The sequence below is a fragment of the Chlorocebus sabaeus genome, chromosome X (assembly GCF_047675955.1).
Source record: "Chlorocebus sabaeus isolate Y175 chromosome X, mChlSab1.0.hap1, whole genome shotgun sequence".
Classification (NCBI taxonomy): Eukaryota; Metazoa; Chordata; class Mammalia; order Primates; family Cercopithecidae; genus Chlorocebus; species Chlorocebus sabaeus.
The window spans coordinates 151,248,835-151,271,034 of NC_132933.1; the positions used below are offsets into that span (position 1 = coordinate 151,248,835).

A 22,200-nucleotide genomic window follows, 5' to 3' on the forward strand; every position below is an offset into this window, starting at 1 on the left:
ACAGGCGTGAGCCACCGCGCCCAGCCTGAGGCCCCGTCTTTCAGCCGTTCTGCAGGTCTGGGCTCCCAGGGTCCCCTCACGGCGCAGAGCAGACCGAGAAGGGCATCCTCTGGGAAGCAGAGGTGGGGATGTCAGGTGCAGGAGGGGCGCAGGCTTTGGGGAGACAGGGAGACCGGGCTGACACCTCCTGTCATTCATCATCATCAGGAGAGAGAACATGCGGTGAATAAAGGTGGTTACGGCACATATTCCATCTGTGTCTCTAATTTACTGAGTGGTGATTATTAAATCACCACCGGATGGATTATGAACAACAGACATTGATTCTCCCACAGTCCTGGAGGCTGGAGATCTGAGATCCAGGGGTGGGCAGGGCTGGTTCCTCCTGAGGCCTCTCTCCTGGGCTTGGAGACGCCGTCTTCTCCCTGTGTCCTCACAGGCTCGTCCCTCTGTGTGTGTCTATGTCCTCATCTCCTCCTCTTATGAGATGTCTCAGTCCATTTCAGGCTGTGATCACAGATATGGGATGTCTTAGTGCATGTCAGGCTGCTATCACAGAATACCATAGACTTAGTGGCTTAGAAACAACAGACATTGATTCTCCCACAGTCCTGGAGGCTGGAGATCTGAGATCCAGGTGTGGGTTCCTCCTGAGGCCTCTCTCCTGGGTTTGGAGACGCCATCTTCTCCCTGTGTCCTCACAGGCTTGTCCCTCTGTGTGTGTCTGTGTCCTCATCTCTTCTTATAGGGACCCCAGTCCCATTGGATGAGGCTCCACCCAAATGACCTCATTTTACCTGAATCACTTCCTTCAAACCCTGCCTATGCATACCGTCACATCCTGACCTGAGGGACTGGGGGTATTAGGGGTGCAACATACGGGTTTTGAACTCAGCCTGTATCTGCAGCACATTGATTTTTTTCCCATGGGCTGGTTTTTCTGCCTGATATTCATTGATGTGGTTTTACCTTGTGTACGCCTTGTTTTACAGCTGGAGACTGGATCCTCCAGATCCCCACCATTCTCTGTAAAAGGCGGCTCAGTGGCCCCGTCGAATACTTTCGACAACATTGGTCTGCGTCTTGTGGGTCTGCGGGAGTCAAAAGTACTCGACAAGTGACTTCATGGGTCTGTCTGCGCTTGTTTTTTAACAGGCCCTGCTCACTGCTTGCAAGCTGAAGGTGTTTGATTGGTTAAAAGATGAAGCACCCCAGAAGGCTCCAGATATTGCCAGCAAAGTGGACGCCTCTGTGTGTGGAACAGAGAAGCTTCTGGACGTCTGTGCTGCCATGGGGCTCCTGGAGAAGACAGAGCAAGGTGACAGGACCCAGCGGGTTTTGCTCTGAGGATCTTTACAGGTAGAAGTCACTGAGGGAAGGTGACCTGGAGCCCGGGCAGAGCGAGGAAGGAGGGCCAGACCTTCTATCCCTCTGCCCTCAGGAACGCTGCTTTTCCCAGAAGGGGGAGAAGCAGAGGGTGAATGAGAGAGAGGGAACAGTGGTGGCCGCGGGCACGCCGGAGAAGCGTGACGTCCTTATGGGCTGTAGTCTCAAAGGGACTGTATCAGTCCATGTTCTCCTGAGAAACAGAACCCAGTAGGGTGCACACAGACATTAATTTACTTGCTGATTGATTTTTGTGGACAGATAAGATGGGTGGATGGGTAGACAGATACATAGATAGATGATAAATGCATAGATATCTTGATATAGATTGACGATACAGAGATGATAGATACATAGATGATGGGAAGAATTGATAGATATATAAATGGATGGATGGATGGATGGGAGGAAGGATGAATGGATGGATGGACAGATGGATCGATCAATGGACGGATGGATGGATGGGAAGGTGGATGGATTGGTGGATCAGTGGATGGGTGGATGGACAGATGGATGGATGGATAGATGGATGGACAGATAGATGGATGGATAAATGAAAGGATGGGTAGATGGATGGATGGATCAATGAATTGGTGGATGGGTGCATAGATGGGTGGGTAAGTGGATGGATGGGTGGATGGATGAGTGGGTGAGTGGATGGGTGGGTGGATGGATAGATGGATGGATGTGTGGATGGAAGGATGTGTGGATGGATGGGTGGATGATTGGATGGGTACGTGGGTGAATGGATGTGTGGATGGATGGATGAGTGGGCATGCAGATGGGTGGGTGGATGGATGGATGGATACAATGGATAGATAAATGAAAGGATGGGTAGATGGATGGATGGATCAATGAATCGGTGGATGGGTGCATAGATGGGTGGGTAAGTGGATGGATGGGTGGATGGATGAGTGGGTGGGTGCATGGATGGATGGACAGATGGATGGATGGATGGATGGATGGATGGATGGATGGATGGATGGATGGGTGGATGGATGAGTGGGTGGGTGGACGGATGGATGGACGGATGGATGGACGGATGGATGGATGGATGGATGGATGGATGGATGGATGGGTGGATGTGTGGGTGGATGGATGAGTGGGCATGCAGATGGGTGGGTGGATGGATGGATGGATACAATGGATAGATAAATGAAAGGATGGGTAGATGGATGGATGGATCAATGAATCGGTGGATGGGTGCATAGATGGGTGGGTAAGTGGATGGATGGGTGGATGGATGAGTGGGTGGACGGATGGATGGACAGATGGATGGATGGATGGATGGATGGGTGGATGGATGAGTGGGTGGGTGGACGGATGGATGGACGGATGGATGGACGGATGGACGGATGGGTGGATGGATGGACGGATGGATGGATGGATGGATGGATGGATGGATGCATGTGTGGGTGGATGGATGGACATGTGGATGGATACATGTGTGAATGGATGGATGAGTGGATGGATGGGTGAATGTCTGGGTAGAGGATTGGGAGTGTGGGTGAACAGATGGATGGACAGATGGGTGGATGGATGGATGGATGGATGGATGGATGGATGGATGGATGCATGTGTGGGTGGATGGATGGACATGTGGATGGATACATGTGTGAATGGATGGATGAGTGGATGGATGGGTGCATGGCTGGGTAGAGGATTGGGAGTGTGGGTGAACAGATGGATGGATAGATGGATGGACGGATGGATGGATGGATGTGTGGATGGATGGATGGATGGATGTGTGGGTGGATGGATGAGTGGACATGTGGATGGATACATGTGTGAATGGATGGATGGGTGGATGGATGGGTGCATGGCTGGGTAGACGATTGGGAGTGTGGGTGAACAGATGGGTGGGTGGGTGGACGGACGGATGGGAGGGTGGATGAATAGATGTATCAGTGGATCGGTGGATGGCTAGCTGGGTGGGGAAATGGATGCAGAAAAACAGGACAGGCTTGCTTCTGGGGTTTTCAGTGAGCTGGATGAGGCCCACTCACAGTTTGGAGGTTCATCTCCTTTCCTTAATGTCAAACCGATGGTAGATACAAACGCCAGCTTCAGTGCCCCTCCACAGCCACATCTAGATGGGGGTTTGATTGCGTAACTGGGAACTTCAGTGTGGCCACAACCATGAAGGAAGGATCAGCCTCGTTGGGTAACAGTGACAGCAGTCGACAGCTGGGGCGTGGTGGCTATAGTCAGATGGATGATGTTCATTTTATTTTATTTTGTTTTTGAGACAGAGTCTGGCTCTGTCGCCCAGACTGGAGTGCGGTGGCGCGATCTCGGCTCACTGCAAGCTCCGCCTCCCGGGTTTACGCCATTCTCCTGCCTCAGCCTCCCGAGTAGCTGGGACTACAGGCACCCGCCACCACACCCGGCTAATTTTTTATATTTTTAGTAGAGACAGGATTTCACCGTGTTAGCCAGGATGGTCTCGATCTCCTGACCTCGTGATCCGCCCGCCTCGGCCTCCCAAAGGGCTGGGATGACAGGCGTGAGCCACTGCGCCCGGCCGATGATGTTGATTGTAACATCTCAGCGATGCGTCCCCTACGGTCAGATTTCCTTGGGTTTTCTCGTTAGGAGGGCACAGGACTGTCCCCGTTTCTTCAGGTTACAGTAACACGGAGACAGCGAACCTTTACCTGGCCTCGGACAGTGAGTACTCTCTGCACGGCTTCATGTTGCAAAATAACGACGTCATCTGGAACCTCTTCACGTACCTGGAGTTTGCCATCCGAGAGGGGAGAAACCAGCACCACAGGGTGCTGGGGAAGAAGGTGGAAGATCTGTTCCAGGTAGCGTAACAGCCCCGCACACACCTTTTTCCACCTAGCGTGCATTTTGCTAAAGCACTTCGGCACCCAGCTCAGGAGGCACCTTGAGCCATCTGTCTCCGGTCTGACGGATCCCAAAGGCTCGGCTTGTTCCGCCTGGAGACCTTACTGCTGTGGCCGTTGCGTCCCTCAGCCCGGGAACAGGTGCAACGTAGACCCTCCTCCACCGTTATCCAGCAGCCGATGCACGTAGAATTCCCTGCTAGAAACGGGTCTGAAGGCCACGCACAGGGGCTCGCACCTGTCATCCCAGCACTTTGGGAGGCCGAGTTGGGAGGATGATTTGAGCCCAGGAGTTTGAGACCAGCCTGGGCAACATAGTGAGACCCCATCTCTGCAAAAAAAAAAATTAACAATTAGGTCGGGCACGGTGGCATGAGCCTGTCATCCCAGCTACTTCGGGAGGCCGAGGTGGGTGGGAGGGTCCCTCGAACCTGGGAGGTCGAGGCTGCCGTGTGAGCCGTGCTGCCGCACTCCAGCCCGGGCGACAGAACAAGACTCTGTCTCAAAAGCAGAAAAACAGGAAGGAGCGGGACAGGCTGCATTAAATGAATGCGCTGGGTTTTGTTCTTGTTTTTTTTTTTTTTTTTTTTGCTTCAATGGAATCGACACTTGCTTATCTGAGACCGCCGTTCGCAAAGTGCTGCCTGCGTCCTCTCACCCCTCCTTCCCCTTTCCCCGCCCAGAACCTCTCTGAGGTGGACGCGCGAGACGTTGTGGGGTCCGTGGGGCCTCTGCGGGTGGGGAGGGGGTCTCGGTCTGCAGGGCCGTACCAGACGGGCGTGGGGAGAGTCTGCTGTGGGCTCAGCCGGCCGCGGCCTCGTTCCTCCTTGGCAACCTTCGTCCCTACGGCACTGAGCGCCCAGTCAGAGAGCGTGTGTGCTGCAGAGATGAACCCCGGGGAGCCTGGGGCTTCGTTCAGATGTCGGGGAGAGACAGAGACAGACAGACAGAGGGAGACACAGAGAGAGAGAGAGACATGGAGACAGAGAGACAGAGGGAGACAGAGACAGACAGAGATGGAGGCAGACAGAGACAGGGAGATAGAGGGAGACAGAGACAGGGAGACAGAGAGACAGAAAGAGATAGAGGGAGACGGGAGACAGAGAGAGACAGTGAGGTAGGAAGACAGAGACAGGGAGACTGAGAGAGATAGAAGGACAGAGATAGAGGGAGACGGGAGACAGAGAGAGACAGTGAGGTAGGAAGACAGACAGGGAGACTGAGAGAGATAGAAGGACAGAGATAGAGGGAGACGGGAGACAGAGAGAGACAGTGAGGTAGGAAGACAGACAGGGAGACTGAGAGATAGAAGGACAGAGATAGAGGGAGACGGGAGACAGAGAGAGACAGTGAGGTAGGAAGACAGAGACAGGGAGACAGAGACACAGATAGAGGGAGACAAAGACAGAGAAACAGAGGGAGACAGACAGGGAGATGGGAGACCGAGAGAGATAGTGAGATAGGGAGACAGAGACAGGGCGACTTGAGAGAGATAGAGGGAGACAAAGACAGGGAGACAGAGAAAGAGACAGAGACATAGAGGGAGATGAGAGACAGAGAGAGACACTGAGGTAGGGACACAGGGACAGGAAGGCCTGGAGAGACAGAGATAAAGGCAGATAGACACAGAAACAGGAGACACAGATAGAGGGAGACAGAGACGGAGGGAGATAGAAAGACAGAAACAGAGACAGAAGGAGACAGACACAGAAAGAGAGAAAGAGGAAGACAGAGACACACCGAGGGAGACAAAGAGAGAGAGATAGACAGAGACCAAGGGAGACAGAGTCGGAGAGGGAGAAAAGCCAGTGGTGGAGAGAGAAGCCGAGAGGCGTGGCCAGGGGCCCCGAGCCGGCGTGAGCAGCTGGCCTGGGCATCGCAGAGGACACATCCCTAAGCCCCATCCTTGCTGCCCACGCAGGCGAGGGCCGGGGAGCCCCCGTGGGATTTAGGGAGCCAGGATGGAGCGGGGCCGTCCCGCTGGGAGTCGGGCTCAGAAGCAGCCTCAGCAGGGTTTGCTTGCCCTGGCGGGGACAGGGGATGGGCCTGGGCTCCTCTGGGACCCGGAGTAGGTGCCACCGGGGGGAACGTGGGGAGGCTCGGAGTGGAGCTTCTCCTGTGCACACCGGAATTCTCGGAGGAGCCCCCTCTGCCACACCGCACCGGCGTGGGGAAGGCTGAGCCGGGGCACCTGCGGAGACGCTGCGGCTTCTCTCCCGCTTTTCTCCGGTGAGACGTTTGGGGGCCACCCGGAGCCTCCAGGGTGAAAAGCTTGATTGTGAAAAGCCTATTGAGAAACTCAGACGCTTGCAGTTCAGGCTGTGGTGCGGACCAAGTGATCCCAAGGAGAGGACCCACCACTTTGGGGTCCTCCGTCCCCAGCCAGCCCAGCCCCCACAGAGACAGGGGCGCCCAACACAGCTGTGGTGGGAAGCCTCCCCTGCAGCCCAGGCCTGGCTGAGCCCCCACGCCCTGGAGCCCTGGACTTCTCCCCCCAGACCCCTGGGGAGAGGCTGGGCGAACCCTCGGCCCGTGCTCCCTGGTGCCCCTGAGCCCCCGCTGTGTTCCAGGACGCGTACTACCGGAGCCCGGAGACGCAACTGTGGTTCATGCAGGCCATGCACGGCGTGGCGAAGCTGACTGCGCGCCAGGTGGCCACGGCCTTCGATCTGTCCCGCTTCTCCTCCGCCTGCGACGTGGGAGGTGGGTAGCCCCCCCCGGCCAGGGCTCTCCTTCCTTTCGTTGATTAAGCCGCGGGCGTCTTCCCTGCTCAGGACACCTGCAAACTGCCTTTTTCCACTGAGAAACCTGACGACGACCTGAACTGGGCCAGGCTGAGTCCCAGATGGAGGGTGGATATTCCCACGTTCCAGGAGGCCCCGGGGATGCCTTAACGTCCCCCAAGAGACTCTGGGGCCCTCTCTGTTGGCCGCGGAGCTGAGGCAGAGCACCTTGGAGCCGCTGGCTTCCCCTCAGCAAGTCTGATTATATCCTGACTCACCCTCCACCCCCCCGCAGCCCTGGACAGTGGATGGAGCAGTAGACACGTTCCCAAGGGGTGCTGGGGGATCAGGGGCCTGGGACGATTCTCACACCATCCGCTTACATTTCCCCAACCTCGGAATGCCTCTCCTCCTTGTGGTCCAGAGTGGCTGCTGTAGCACCGGCCATTGTGTCTATATCCCCATGGCAGGAAGGAGAAGGGAGGAGTACAGCGTACACCCCTGGGCTGGAAGGATTTCCCTGCAGGTCTGTGCTCCCACACGTGGTCCAGAGTGACTGCTGTAGCACCAGCCATTGTGTCTGTATCCCCATGGCAGGAAAGAAAAGGAAGGAGTACAGCCCCCACCTCTGGGCTGGAAGGATTTCCCTGCAGGTCTGTGCCCCCACACATGGCCCAGAGTGGCTGCTGTAGCACCGGCCATTGTGTATACATCCCCACGGCAGGAAGGAGAAGTGAGGAGTACAGCGTACACCCCTGGGCTGGAAGGATTTCCCTGCAGGTCTGTGCCCCCACATGTGGCCCAGAGTGGCTGCTGTAGCACCAGCCATTGTATATACATCCCCACAGCAGGAAGGAGAAGGGAGGAGTACAGCCCCCACCTCTGGGCTGGAAGGATTTCTCTGCAGGTCTGTGCCCCCACACGTGGCCCAGAGTGACTGCTGTAGCACCAGCCATTGTGTCTGTATCCCCATGGCAGGAAGGAAAAGGAAGGAGTACAGCCCCCACCTCTGGGCTGGAAGGATTTCCCTGCAGGTCTGTGCCCCCACACATGGCCCAGAGTGGCTGCTGTAGCACCGGCCATTGTGTATACATCCCCACGGCAGGAAGGAGAAGTGAGGAGTACAGCGTACACCCCTGGGCTGGAAGGATTTCCCTGCAGGTCTGTGCCCCCACATGTGGCCCAGAGTGGCTGCTGTAGCACTGGCCATTGTGTCTACATCCCCACAGCAGGAAGGAGAAGGGAGGAGAACAGCGTACACCCCTGGGCTGGAAGGATTTCCCTGCAGGTCTGTGTCCCCACACGTGGCCCAGAGTGGCTGCTGTAGCACCAGCCATTGTATATACATCCCCACAGCAGGAAGGAGAAGGGAGGAGTACAGCATACACCCCTGGGCTGGAAGGATTTCTCTGCAGGTCTGTGCCCCCACACGTGGCCCAGAGTGGCTGCTGTAGCACCGGCCATTGTGTATACATCCCCACGGCAGGAAGGAGAAGTGAGGAGTACAGCATACACCCCTGGGCTGGAAGGATTTCCCTGCAGGTCTGTGCCCCCACATGTGGCCCAGAGTGGCTGCTGTAGCACCAGCCATTGTATATACATCCCCACAGCAGGAAGGAGAAGGGAGGAGAACAGCGTACACCCCTGGGCTGGAAGGATTTCCCTGCAGGTCTGTGTCCCCACACGTGGCCCAGAGTGGCTGCTGTAGCACCAGCCATTGTATATACATCCCCACAGCAGGAAGGAGAAGGGAGGAGTACAGCCCCCACCTCTGGGCTGGAAGGATTTCCCTGCAGGTCTGTGCCCCCACACGTGGCCCAGAGTGGCTGCTGTAGCACCAGCCATTGTGTCTGTATCCCCATGGCAGGAAGGAAAAGGAAGGAGTATAGCCCCCACCTCTGGGCTGGAAGGATTTCCCTGCAGGTCTGTGCCCCCACATGTGGTCCAGAGTGGCTGCTGTAGCACTGGCCATTGTATATACATCCCCACGGCAGGAAGGACAAAGGAGAAGTACAGCCCCCACCTCTGGGCTGGAAGGATTTCCCTGCAGGTCTGTGCCCCCACACGTGGCCCAGAGTGGCTGCCGTAGCACCAGCCACTGTATATACATCCCCACAGCAGGAAGGAGAAGGGAGAAGTACAGCCCCCACCCCTGGGCTGGAAGGATTTCCCTGCAGGTCTGTGCCCCCACACGTGGCCCGGAGTGGCTGCTGTTGCACCGACCATCGTGTATACATCCCCATGGCAGGAAGGAGAAGGGAGGAGTACAGCGTACACCCCTGGGCTGGAAGGATTTCCCTGCAGGTCTGTGCCCCCACACTCACCTGCTTGCACAGTCTTGTCTGGGACCCCAGCGAACTCCCCACCGCCGGCTTTCCCTTCCAGCATGGGTCTCAGTGCCATGCCCTCGAACATGACTTCTGCCCCGGTTGAGCTCTGGAGAGTCGTCAGGGTTCCGCAGGCACCAGGACGCCCCGGCCGCAGAGCGTGCATTTGCTTCCCCGCAGGCTGCACGGGTGCGCTGGCCCGAGAGCTGGCCCGCGAGTACCCTGGTCTCCAGGTGACCGTGTTTGACCTCCCGGACGTCGTCGAGCTGGCCGCCCACTTCCAGCCCGCCGGACCGCAGGCAGCGCAGATCCACTTCGCAGCAGGTGAGCCTTCCTCGCGTTCGCCCTGCCAGCGTTTTCCAGGCTCCGTCATCCCTTTCCAGACAGAGGGCGTGGCTGTGCGTGTGCCCGTGTTTCTGCGTGGGCGCTTCCATGGTGGGTGTCTGTGTGCATACATGACTGTGTGCTGTGCTTGTGTGTGTGCGTCTGTCTGCATGTGTGTGTGGTAGGCCCTGGAGCGTGTCTGTGCGTGAGAACGTGTGTGCGTGTGTGTCTGCGTCCGCACGTGTGTGTGTACGTCTCTGGCGTGTGGTTGCATATATTTTGTGAGGGTGTGTGTGTGCATGTATGTGTCTGTGTGCGTGTCTGTGTGTCTGCATCGGTGTGCATCGGTCTGTGGGTGTCTGTGTGCATATGTGACTGCTGTGCTTGTGTGTCTGTGTCTCTGTGTGTGGTATGTCCCTGTGTGTGTGCGTGAGACCGTCTCTGTGTGTGTGTCTGCGTGTGTGTGCACGTCTCTGTGGTGTCTGGTTGCATATGTCTGTGTGTGGGTGTGTGTGTGCGCCTGTGTGGATATAGGTGTGCATGTCTGTGTGTGCGTCTGTGTGTGCCCCTCTGTGTCTGCATCTGTGTGCATGCTGTGTGCTGGTGGCTGTGTCTCCGTGTGCATGTCTGTGTGTGTGTCTGCGTCTGTGTGCATGGTGTCTTGTGTGTGTGTGTCTCTGTTTCTGTGTCTGTGTGTGCATGTCTCTGTGTGGTATGTCCGTGTGTGTGCGTGAGAATGTGTGTCTGCGTCTGCGTGTGTGTGCACATCTCTGTGGTGTGCGGTTGCATATGTTTCTGTGAGGGTGTGTGTGTGCGCCTGTCTGGATATAGGTGTGCATGTCTGTGTGTGCGTCTTTGCCCATCTGTGTCTGTGTCTGTGTGCCTATCTGTGAATGTGTCTGCATCTGTGTGTGTGCGTGTGCCTGTTGCTGTATCTGTGTCCGTGTGTGTGCGCCCATCTGGGCACGTGTCTGTGTCCGTGTGTGTGTGTGTGCCTGTCTGTTGGTGTATCTCTGTGTCTGTGTGTGTGTGTGTGTACCCATCTGTGCATGTGTCTCCATCTGTGTGCGTGTGTGTGCCTGTCTGTTGGTGTATCTCGGGGTGTGTGTGTGTCTCTGTGCCCATCTGTGCATGTGTCTGCGTCCGTGTGCGTGTGCGCCTGTCTGTTGGTGTATCTCTGTGTCCGTGTGTGTCTGTGCCCATCTGTGCATGTGTCTGCGTCCGTGTGCGTGTGCGCCTGTCTGTTGGTGTATCTCTGTGTCCGTGTGTGTCTGTGCCCATCTGGGCATGTGTCTGCGTCCGTGTGCGTGTGTGTGCCTGTCGGTGTATCTCTGTGTGTCCCTGTGTCTCTGTGCCCATCTGTGCATGTGTCTGCGTCCGTGTGCGTGTGTGTGCCTGTCGGTGTATCTCTGTGTGTCCCTGTGTCTGTGTGCCCATCTGTGCATGTGTCTGCGTCCGTGTGCGTGTGTGTGCCTGTCGGTGTATCTCTGTGTGTCCCTGTGTCTCTGTGCCCATCTGTGCATGTGTCTGCATCTGTGTGCGTGTGTGTGCCTGTCTGTTGGTGTATCTCTGTGTGTGTGTCTGTGTGCCCATCTGTGCATGTGTCTGCGTCCGTGTGCGTGTGTGTGCCTGTCTGTTGGTGTGTCTCTGTGTGTCCTTGTGTGTGTGTGCCCATCTGTGCATGTGTCTGCGTCTGTGTGTGTGTGCCTGTCGCTGTGTCTGTGTGTCTGTGTGCCCATCTGTGCATGTGTCTGCGTCTGAGTGTGTCTATCTGGGCCTGTCAGTGTATCTCTGTATGTCCGTGCGTGTGTCTGTGTGTGCATGTCTTTCTGGTGTGTGCTTGCATGTGTGCCTTTGTGTCTGCATGTCTGTACGTCTGTGCATTGGATGGGTGTATGTGTACGTGCCTGTGTGTCTGCGTCCGTGGGTATGCCTGTGCATGTCTGTGTGTGGGTCCACACAGACACGAGAGCATCTCCAAACAGGTGGATGAGGCCGGGTGCGGTGGCTCATGCCTGTCATCCCAGCACTTTGGGAGGCTGAGGTGGGTGGAGCACCTGAGGTCAGGAGTTCAAGACCAGCCTGGCCAACATGGTGAAACCCCGTCTCTACTAAGAATACAAAAATCAGCCAGGCGTGGTGGCACGTGCCTGTGGTCCCAGCTACTCGGGAGGCTGAGGCAGGAGAATCGCTTGAACCCAGGAGGGAGGTGGAGGTTGCGGTGAGCCGAGATCGCACCACTGCACTCCAGCCTGGGTGACAAGAGCGAAACTCCACCTCAAACAAACAAAAGACAATGATAATAATAATGATAAATAAAAATAAACAGGTGGGGTCGGGCACGGTGGCTCAAGCCTGTAATCCCAGCACTTTGGGAGGCCGAGATGGGTGGATCACAAGGCCAGGAGATCGAGACCATCCTAGCTAAGATGGTGAAACACCATCTCTAAGAAAAATACAAAAAATTAGCCGGGCACGGTGGCACATGCCTGTAATCCCAGCTACCCAGGAGGCTGAGACAGGATGAACCCGGGAGGCGGAGGTTGCAGTGAGCCGAGATCGCGCCACTGCACTCCAGCCTGGGCAACAGAGCAAAACTCCATCTCAAAAAAAAAAAAAAAAAAGGGGCCGGGCGCAGTGGCTCACGCCTGTAATCCCAGCACTTTGGGAAACCGAGGCAGGTGGATCACGAGGTCAGGAGACGGAGGAGTCCATCCTGGCTAATACGGTGAAACCCCGTCTCTACTAAAAATACAAAAAAACTAGCCAGGCGTGGTGGCGGACACCCGTAATTGAGGTTGCAGTGAGCCGAGATCTGGCCACTGCACTCCAGCCTGGGCAACAGAGCGAAACTCCACCTCAAAAAAAAAAAAAAAAAAAAAAAAAAGGAGACACCTGACATGCCGTAACTCATCACCATCCCACACAGCGGCCAGGCCTGCAGGCACAGGTGCTGGGGACCTCCATGCCCCTCCCCTGGAGCTTTCTGGATACTTTCTCTTTTTTTTTCTGAGACGGAGTCTCGCTCTGTGGCCCAGGCTGGAGTGCAGTGACCGGATCTCAGCTCACTGCAAGCTCCGCCTCCCGGGTTCACACCATTCTCCTGCCTCAGCCTCCCGAGTAGCTGGGACTACAGGCGCCCACCACCTCGCCCGGCTAATTCTTTGTAATTTTGGTGGAGTCGGGGTTTCACCATGTTGGCCAGGCTGGTCTTGAACTCCTGACCTCAGGTGATCCACCTGCCTCGGCCTCCCAAAGTGCTGGGATTACACCCCGCCTGGCCGGAAATGCTAAAGTTTAAAATCATGAGTCCTGAAAGAGCACCTTCTCCTCAGAGCTGGGGGAAAGCAGCTCAGACTTCCCACCACACACCCTCCCGCCCCTTCTTTCCCCTCATGCAATTTACAGCTTGCTTGCTTGCTTGCTTGCTTGGTGGTTCATATTTGCTGGACACAGCAGGGTTAGCCATCAGTCAATACAAACGCTTCTGTGACCATCCGCAGGTGCACACCAGCACACGATAGGTACGGGGTTTCCCGGGGTGACTGGAACAAACTACTGGGGGCCCCACAACTTCCAAAACCACAGGAATTTATCCTCTCCCAGTCCTGGACGCCAGAAGTCTGAGATCAAGGCATCTCAGGGCTGGGAGGATCCTTCCTGCCTCTCCCACCTCCTGGGGGCTCCTGGCGTCCCTGGGCTTGTGGCCGCATCACTTATCTCTGTGTCCGTCTCCACGTGGCCTTCTCCTGTGTCTGTGTCTCCTCTTCTGTCTCTTAGAAGGACACCTGTCATTGCATTTAGAGCTCAGCTCATCCAGGGTGATCTCATCTCAAGATACTCAACTGAATGACACTTGCAGAGACCTTCTTTCTAAATGAGATTCTGTTCACAAGTCTACGGGTTAGGACATGGACAAATCTTTTGACGTCACCATCCCAACCCATTGCAACTGTGTTTGAGGGCTCCTTCCTGCCTCTCCCAGCTCCTGACAGCTCCAGGCGTCCCTGGGCTTGTGGCCGCATCACTCCAGTCTCTGCCTCTGTCTCCACATGGCCTCCTCTTCTGTGTCTGGGTCTCCTCTTCTGTCACTTAGAACACCTGTCATTGCATTTAGGGGACACCCTATTCCAGGATGATTTCATCGTCAGGTGTCTCCTTTTTTTTTGAGGTGGAGTCTCGCTCTGTTGCCCAGGCTGGAGTGCAGTGGTGCGATCTCGGCTCACTGCAACCTCGATTACGGGTGTCCACCACGCCTGGCGAGTTTTTTTGTATTTTTAGTAGAGACATGGCAAAACCCCATCACTACTAAAACTGTAAAAATTAGCTGGGTGTGAATGGTCTCAGGTTCCTGGCCTCAAGCAATCCACCCGCCTGGGCCTCCCAAACCGGCCACCACGTCCGCCCAGACCCCTCCCGCGGCAGAAAACCTAACATACCAGCTTGTATGGTTGGGCTCCAGACACCTGACATGCCGTAACTCATCACCATCCCACACAACGGCCAGGCCTGCAGGCACAGGTGCTGGGGACCTCCGTGCCCCTCCCCTGGAGCTTTCTGGACACTTTGGGATTACAACCCATTGCAACTGTGTTTGGTTCCTTCTTGAGGCTCTAGGGGAGGCTCCTTCCTGGGTGCCTGAATTGGGATCGCCAGGGAAGGCCCCGCCGTTGCCCGCTCCCTAGCAGTGCGGCCCCAACGCTCCCTGGCCGACGGAGACACCCATTTGCGCTGACTCTGCCTGCCTCGCCCAGGTGGTGCCTCTGAATTTCCTTTTTTCCTCCCCCCCCCCTTTTTTTTTTTTTTTTTTTTTTTTTTTTTTTTGTCAGCCAGGCTGGAGTGCACTGGCGTGATCTCAGCTCACTGCAGCCTCCGCCTCCCGGGTTCAAGCGATTCTCCTGCCTCAGCCTCCTGAGTAGCTGGAATTACAGGCACCCACTACCCCCGTCCAGCTAATTTGTATTTTTAGTAGAGCTACAGCTTCGCCATGCTGCTCAGGCTAGTCTCGAACTCCTGAGCTCAATCTGCCTACCTCAGGCTCCGAAACTGCTGAGATTACAGGTGTGAGCCGCCGTGCCCAGCCTTTTCTCGGCCAGAGTCTAACGGCACGCCCGTGGCATCGCTAACCAGCTCCTCTGCTCAAGTCCCCATGGGGATATACTCATTCCTGCCCGCACCCCTCTCTTCTCTATCCCTGATTTAGGATGTGGGTGGCCGTCCGAGGATCTGTCCGGGGAGGACTGCTTCTCCCATACCTGACGGACGTGTCGCCTTTTGTCTTTAAACCAGGTGATTTTTTCAGGGACCCCCTCCCCAGCGCTGAGCTGTATGTCCTGTGCCGGATCCTGCACAACTGGTCAGACGACAAAGTCCACAAGTTACTCAGCAAGGTCGCCGAGAGCTGCCAGCCAGGTGAGAGCCCGTCGTCACGTTCACTTTTTTTGTTAAGACGTAGTTGGCGCGGTGGCTCACACCTGTCATCCCAGCACTTTGGGAGGCCGAGGCAGGCGGATCACCTGAGGTCAGGAGTTCAAGACCCGCCTGGCCAACATGGTGAAACCCCGTCTCTACTAAAAATACAAAAATTAGGCCGGGCGCGGTGGCTCACGCCTGTCATCCCAGCACTTTGGGAGGCCGAGACGGGCGGATCACAAGATCAGGAGATCGAGATCATCCTGGCTAACACGATGAAACCCCGTCTCTACTAAAAAACACAAAAAACTAGCCGGGCGAGGTGGCGGGCGCCTGTAGTCCCAGCTGCTCACGAGGCTGAGGCAGGAGAATGGCGTAAACCCGGGAGGCGGAGCTTGCAGTGAGCTGAGATCCGGCCACTGCACTCCAGCCTGGGCAACAGAGCGAGACTCCGTCTCAAAAAAAAAACAAAACAAAAAAACAAAAATTAGCCGGGTGTGGTGGCAGGCACCTGTCATCCCAGCACTTTGGGAGGCTGAGGCAGGCGGATCACCTGAGGTCAGGAGTTCAAGACCCGCCTGGCCAACATGCTGAAACCCTGTCTCTACTAAAAATACAAAACTTAGCCGGGCATGGTGGCAGGTGCCTGTAATCCCGGGTCCTTGGGAGGCTGAGGCAGGAGAATCGCTTGAACCCAGGAGGTGGAGGTTGCAGTGAGCCAAGATTGCGCCACTACACTCTAGCCTGGGTGACAGAGTGAGATTCTGTATCAAAAAAAGAACAGCAAAAAAAGAACTGGCTTATGTGATTTTTGGAGGTTGGCAAGTCCAGCGTTTCGGTGAGAGGCCCGCGACATTGTGGAGGATAAATCCGCTGTATTTAAAGTTGGCCAATGTGGTCAGGTGCAGTGACTCACACCTATCATGCCCGCCCTTAGGGAGGCCAAGGTGGGCAGATCACCTGAGGTCGGGGGTTTGAGGCCAGCCTGGCCAACAGGGTGAAACCCCGTCTCCACTAAAAATACAAAAAATTAGCCGGGCATGATAGCGGGCACCTGTCATCCCGGCTACTCGGGAGGCTGAAGCAGGAGAATCGCTGGAACCTGGAGACGGAGGTTGCGGTGAGCCGAGACTGTGCCACTGCACGCCAGCCTGGGCAACAGAGCGAGACTCCATCTCAAAAAAAAAAAAAAAAAAGAAAATCCTAAAGAGAAAATATATTTATTATGATGAAGTTGAAGTGGCTCATCCTAAAGGTCTTCATTCTTGTTGTCTTCACACTGAGGAGGCTGCAGAGGAGGAGGAAGCCATGGGCTGCTCTTGCTGTCTCCGGGGTGGCCGAGGCAGAGGGAAATCCATGAGTGACGGCAGTTTAGAGCCGTGTTGCTCAAGGCTCAGCTGGATCGAACCTGTGTGTTTATACACAGGCACAGGTGCACACACACACACACACACACAGCACGCACCCTCTCGGCTCAAAGCCTTCATATCAGGTTTCTCCCGTCCCCCCAGGCTGCTGGAACCCCAGGCTCCAGGGGCTCAGGCCAGGGCTGTGTATCGGATTTCCACAGTGGAAGGACATGGCCCTGAGGGAATCTGGTGGGCGCTCAGGCTCCCTCAGAGTTCAAGGTTGCTGCAGCAGTGAGAATTCCTAGAATATTTGCAGAGAACACTTAACTACCTTAACAGAGCCGGCCAGGACTCCCCATAGGTTCAGCTGGTCAAGAGACTTCCATCCTTTTCTCTCTCCCTCTCTCTCTTTCTCCCTGTTTTTCTCTGTGTATCTCTCTTTTTTTTTTTTTTTTTTTGAGACAGAGTCTCGCTCTGTTGCCCAGGCTGGAGTGCAGGGGCACGATCTCGGCTCACTGCAAGCTCCGCCTCCCGGGTTCCAGCCACCCTCCTGCCTCAGCCTCCCAAGTAGGCACGTGCCACCACGCCCGGCTAATTTTGCATTTTTAATAGAGACAGGGTTTCACCCTGTTGGTCAGGCTGGTCTTGAACTCCCAACAGGTGATCCAGTCGCCTGGGACTCCCAAAGTGCTGGGATTACAGGCGTGAGCCACTCCGCCCGGCTCTCTTTATATATACATTTTTTGAGACGAGGTCTCATTTTGCTGCCCAGGCTGGTGTGCAGTGGTGCAGTCACAGCTCACTGCAGCCTTGACCTCCCAGGCTCAAGCTATCCTCCCACCTTAGCCTCCCGAGTAGCTGCGAGTACAGGCTTGCCCAACTAATTTTTTTAAAAAGATTTTTTTTGTGAGGCCGGGTGCCATGGCTCACGCCTGTCATCCCAGCACTTTGGGAGGCCGAAGCCGGCAGGCTACGAGGTCAGGAGTTCGAGACCAGCCTGAGCAACAGGGTGAAACCCCATCTCTACTAAAAATACAAAAATTAGCCGGGCATGGTGGCGGGCACCTATACTCCCAGCTACTCAGGAGGCTGAGGCAGGAGAATCGCTTGAACCCGGAAGGTGGAGGTTGCAGTGAGCCGAGATGGCGCCACTGCACTCCAGCCTGGGCGACAGAGTGAGAGTCTCAAAAAAAATAACCAAAAAGTTTTCTGTGGAGATGGGAGTCTCCCTCTGTTACCCAGGCTGAAGGGCAATGGTGTCATCATAGTTCACTGCGGCCTTGACCTCCTGTGCTCAAGCAATCCTCCCTCCTCAGCCTCCCCAGTACCTGGGAGTACAGGCATATATAACCATGCCCTGCTAGTTTTTTAAAAATTTTTTTGTAGAGATGGGATCTTGCTATGTTGCCCAGGCTACTCCCAAACTCCTGGGCTCAAGCCATCCTCCTGCCTTGGCCTCCCCAAATGCTGGGGTTAAAAGACGCTGGAGCCACTGCACTGGCCTCTCTCTCTCTTTCTCTCCGTCTTCCTCTCTGTCTCCTCCTCTCTGTGACTTTTTATGTATCTCATCTATCATGTTTCTCCTCTCTCCTCCTTTCTCCCTTCCTTCCTTCTCTGTCTTCTCTCTGTCTCCTCCTCCCTCTCCTCACCCTGCCTCTGTCTCTTTTTATACTTCTATCATCATCCTTTTTAAAAAAAAAAAAAAAAAATCCTTTTTAAAAAATAAAATAAAATAGAGACCAGATCTCACTATGTTGCTCGAGTTGGTTTGAAATTCCTGGGCTCAAACCATCCTCCCACCTCAGCCTCCCAAAGTGCTGGGATTACAGGCGTGAGCCACTGCACCTGGACGTCTAACAGTGATCCGTCAGCTACCTGTCATCTATCATTTATTATTATCTATCCATCCATCCATCTACCTACCGATCATCTACCATCTATTCATCTATCCATCCATCTCATCCATGTATCCATCTATCTATCCATTCATCTATCTGCCCATCATCTACCATCTATTCATCTATCCATCCATCGCATCCATGCATCCATCTATCCATCCATTCATCTATCCATCCATCTCATCCATGCATCCATCTATCCATTCATCTACCTACCCATCATCTACCATCTGTTCATCTATCCATCCATCTCATCCATGCATCCATCTATCCATCCATTCATCTATCCATCCATCTCATCCATGCATCCATCTATCCATCCATTCATCTATCCATCCATCTCATCCATGCATCCATCTATCCATCCATCTCATCCATGCATCCATCTATCCATCCATTCATCTACCTGCCCATCATCTACCATCTATTCATCTATCCATCCATCTCATCCATGCATCCATCTATCCATCCATTCATCTATCCATCTCATCCATGCATCCATCTATCCATTCATCTACCTACCCATCATCTACCATCTGTTCATCTATCCATCCATCTCATCCATGCATCCATCTATCCATCCATTCATCTATCCATCCATCTCATCCATGCATCCATCTATCCATCCATTCATCTATCCATCCATCTCATCCATGCATCCATCTATCCATCCATTCATCTACCTGCCCATCATCTACCATCTGTTCATCCATCCATCCATCTCATCCATGCATCCATCCATCCATCCATCTGCCCATCTACCATCTGTTCATCTATCCATCCATCTCATCCATGCATCCATCCATCCATCCATCTGCCCATCATCTACCATCTGTTCACCCATCCGTCCATCCATCTCATCTATGCATCCATCCATCCATTCATCTATCTGCCCATCATCTACCATCTGTTCACCCATCCATCCATCTCATCCATCCATCCATTCATCTATCTGCCCATCATCTACCATCTGTTCACCCATCCATCCATCTCATCCATGCATCCATTCATCTATCTGCCCATCATCTACCATCTGTTCACCCATCCATCCATCTCATCTATGCATCCATCCATCCATTCATCTATCTGCCCATCATCTACCATCTGTTCACCCATCCATCCATCTCATCCATGCATCCATCCATCCATTCATCTATCTGCCCATCATCTACCATCTATTCACCCATCCATCCATCTCATCTATGCATCCATCCATCCATCCATCTGCCCATCATCTACCATCTATTCACCCATCCATCCATCTCATCCATGCATTCATCTGTCCATCCACCTACCTACCTACCCATCATCTACTATCTATTCACCCATCCATCTCATCCATGCAACCATCTATCCATCCATTCATCTACCTACCCATCATCTACCATCTATTCACCCATCCATCCATCCATCTCATACATGCATCCATCTATCCATCAATTCATCTACCTACCTATCCATCATCTACCATCTATTCACCCATCCATTCTTCTCATTCACGCCTCCACCTATCCATCCACCTGCCATCTACCATCTCTTTACCCATCCATCCATCTCATCCATGCATTCATCTATCCATCCATCCGTTCACCCATCCATCCATCTCATGCATGCATCAATCTATCAATTCATCTACTTATCCATCATCTACCATCTATTTACCCATCCATACATCTCATCCATGCATCCATCTATCCATCCATCCACCTACCTACCCATCATCTACCATCTATTCACCCATCCCTCCATCTCATACATGCATCCATCTATCCATCCATCTACTCACCCATCATCTACCATCTATTCACCCATCCATCCACCTCATCCATCTATCCATTCATCTACCATTTGTTCACCCATCCATCCATCTACCCTACCTACCCATCATCTACCATCTATTCACCCATCCATCTATCCATCCATTCATCTACCTACCTACCCATCATCTACCATGTATTCACACATCCATATATCTCATCCATGCATCTATCCATCCATCAGCCTAGCCATCATTTATTCATCCATCTATCCTTCTCATCCATGTATCCAACCATCCATCCATCCATCCATCCATCTACCCTACCTACCCATCATCTACCATCTGTTCATCCATCCATCCAGGAGAACCGGAACGGGCCGAGGTGATGCATCCATCTATCCACCCATCTTTCGATCTAATCTCCTTCTCCCTGTCTGTCCGCCCTGCATCACCTCTCACTCCCCTCCCCTCCCTGTGTAAGGGTTCTCGGCAGCCTCTGCTCACAGCTCTGAGCTCCCATTGCCCGCTGTGTCCCCCTGAAGGATCCCAGCCTGGCTGGCCAGGACTCCAGCTCTCTGCTCTCCCCTCCAGGGGCCGGCCTGCTGCTGGTGGAGACGCTCCTGGATGAGGAGAAGAGGGAGGCGCAGGGTGGCCTGATACAGTCGCTGAACATGCTGGTGCAGACTGAGGGCAGGGAGCGGAGCAGAGGCGAGTACCAGTGTTTGCTGGAGCTGCACGGCTTCCACCAGGTGCAGGTGGTGCACTTGGAGGGTGTCCTGGATGCCATGTTGGCCACTAGAGTGGCCCCCTGAAGCCCAGGCAGCGTGTTCATTATAGGGACGTCCTCCCCCAGGCTGCAGGTGGACCACCTGGTCCCCAAGTACATAGGACAGTCACATAGAAGTGTGCAGTCGTGGCTGAATAAAGAAAGCAAAAGTCTGTCCATGGCTCCTCTGTGAGAGTTCTTGATGAGGGAAAAGGCTGCATTTGGGGAGAAGGGGACAGAGGGTGCATTTGGGGAGGAGAGGAAAGAGGCTGCATTTGGGGAGAAGGGGACAGAGAGTGCATTTGGGGAGAAGGGGACAGAGGGTGCATTTGGGGAGGAGGGGACAGAGGCTGCATTTGGAGAGAAGGGGAAGGAGGCTGCATTTGGGGAGGAGGGGATGGAGGCTGCATTTGGGGAGGAGGGGAAGGAGGCTGCATTTGGGGAGGAGGGGAAGGAGGCTGCATTTGGGGAGGGGATGGAGGCTGCATTCGGGGAAGAGGGGATGGAGGCTGCATTCGGGGAGGAGGGGATGGAGGCTGCATTCGGGGAGGAGGAGGAGGAGGCTGCATTTGGGGAGGAGGAGGGGAAGGAGGCTCCATTGGGGGAGGAGATGGAGGCTGCATTCAGGGAGGAGGGGAAGGAGGCTGCATTTGGGGAGGAGGGAGATGGAGGCTGTATTTGGGGAGGAGGGAGATGGAGGCTGCATTTGGGGAGGAGATGGAGGCTGCATTTGGGGAGGAGGGGAAAGGAGGCTGCATTTGGGGAGGAGGGGATAGAGGCTGCATTTGGGGAGGAGGGGAAAGGAGGCTGCATTTGGGGAGGAGGGGATAGAGGCTGCATTTGGGGAGGAGGGGAAAGGAGGCTGCATTTGGGGAGGAGGGGAAGGAGGCTGCATTTGGGGAGGGGGAAAGGAGGCTGCATTTGGGGAGGAGGGGAAGGAGGCTGCATTTGGGGAGGAGGGGAAGGAGGCTGCATTTGGGGAGGAGGGGAAGGAGGCTGTATTTGGGGAGGAGGGGAAGGAGGCTGTATTTGGGGAGGAGGGGAAGGAGGCTGCATTCGGGGAGGAGGGGATGGAGGCTGCATTCGGGGAGGAGGGGATGGAGGCTGCATTCGGGGAGGTGGGGAAGGAGGCTGCATTTGGGGAGGAGGGGATGGAGGCTGCATTTGGGGAGGAGGGAGATGAAGGCTGTATTTGGGGAGGAGGGGATGGAGGCTGCATTCGGGGAGGAGGAGGAGGAGGCTGCATTTGGGGAGGAGGAGGAGAAGGAGGCTCCATTGGGGGAGGAGATAGAGGCTGCATTCAGGGAGGAGGGGAAGGAGGCTGCATTTGGGGAGGAGGGAGATGGAGGCTGTATTTGGGGAGGAGGGGATGGAGGCTGCATTTGGGGAGGAGGGAGATGGAGG

General features: G+C 54.8%; 1 protein-coding gene and 3 long non-coding RNA genes across 4 annotated transcripts in view; 1 reads left to right on the forward strand and 3 right to left on the reverse strand.

The window, feature by feature from the left end:
• The window catches only part of ASMTL (acetylserotonin O-methyltransferase like), a 39,406-nt gene extending 18,435 nt beyond the window's left edge, over nt 1-20,971 (forward strand). The window contains 6 exon segments of the mRNA XM_073013908.1: nt 1,156-1,318; nt 4,012-4,196; nt 6,809-6,941; nt 9,469-9,612; nt 14,902-15,024; nt 20,622-20,971. Of these exon segments, the coding sequence (XP_072870009.1) occupies nt 1,156-1,318; nt 4,012-4,196; nt 6,809-6,941; nt 9,469-9,612; nt 14,902-15,024; nt 20,622-20,842 (969 nt within the window). The 3' untranslated portion in view covers nt 20,843-20,971.
• LOC119619940 (uncharacterized) lies at nt 1,351-4,077 on the reverse strand. Its single transcript, XR_005236347.2, has 2 exons — nt 3,393-4,077; nt 1,351-1,579 (listed from the first exon to the last, which is right to left on the reverse strand). It is a non-coding gene; the product is annotated as an uncharacterized lncRNA (long non-coding RNA).
• On the reverse strand, nt 6,896-9,371 carry LOC140710915 (uncharacterized). The gene is made up of 3 exons (XR_012092098.1): nt 9,286-9,371; nt 7,345-7,541; nt 6,896-7,024 (listed from the first exon to the last, which is right to left on the reverse strand). It is a non-coding gene; the product is annotated as an uncharacterized lncRNA (long non-coding RNA).
• On the reverse strand, nt 14,921-20,683 carry LOC140710916 (uncharacterized). The gene is made up of 2 exons (XR_012092099.1): nt 20,582-20,683; nt 14,921-16,674 (listed from the first exon to the last, which is right to left on the reverse strand). It is a non-coding gene; the product is annotated as an uncharacterized lncRNA (long non-coding RNA).
• Nucleotides 20,972-22,200: the final 1,229 nt, after the last annotated feature.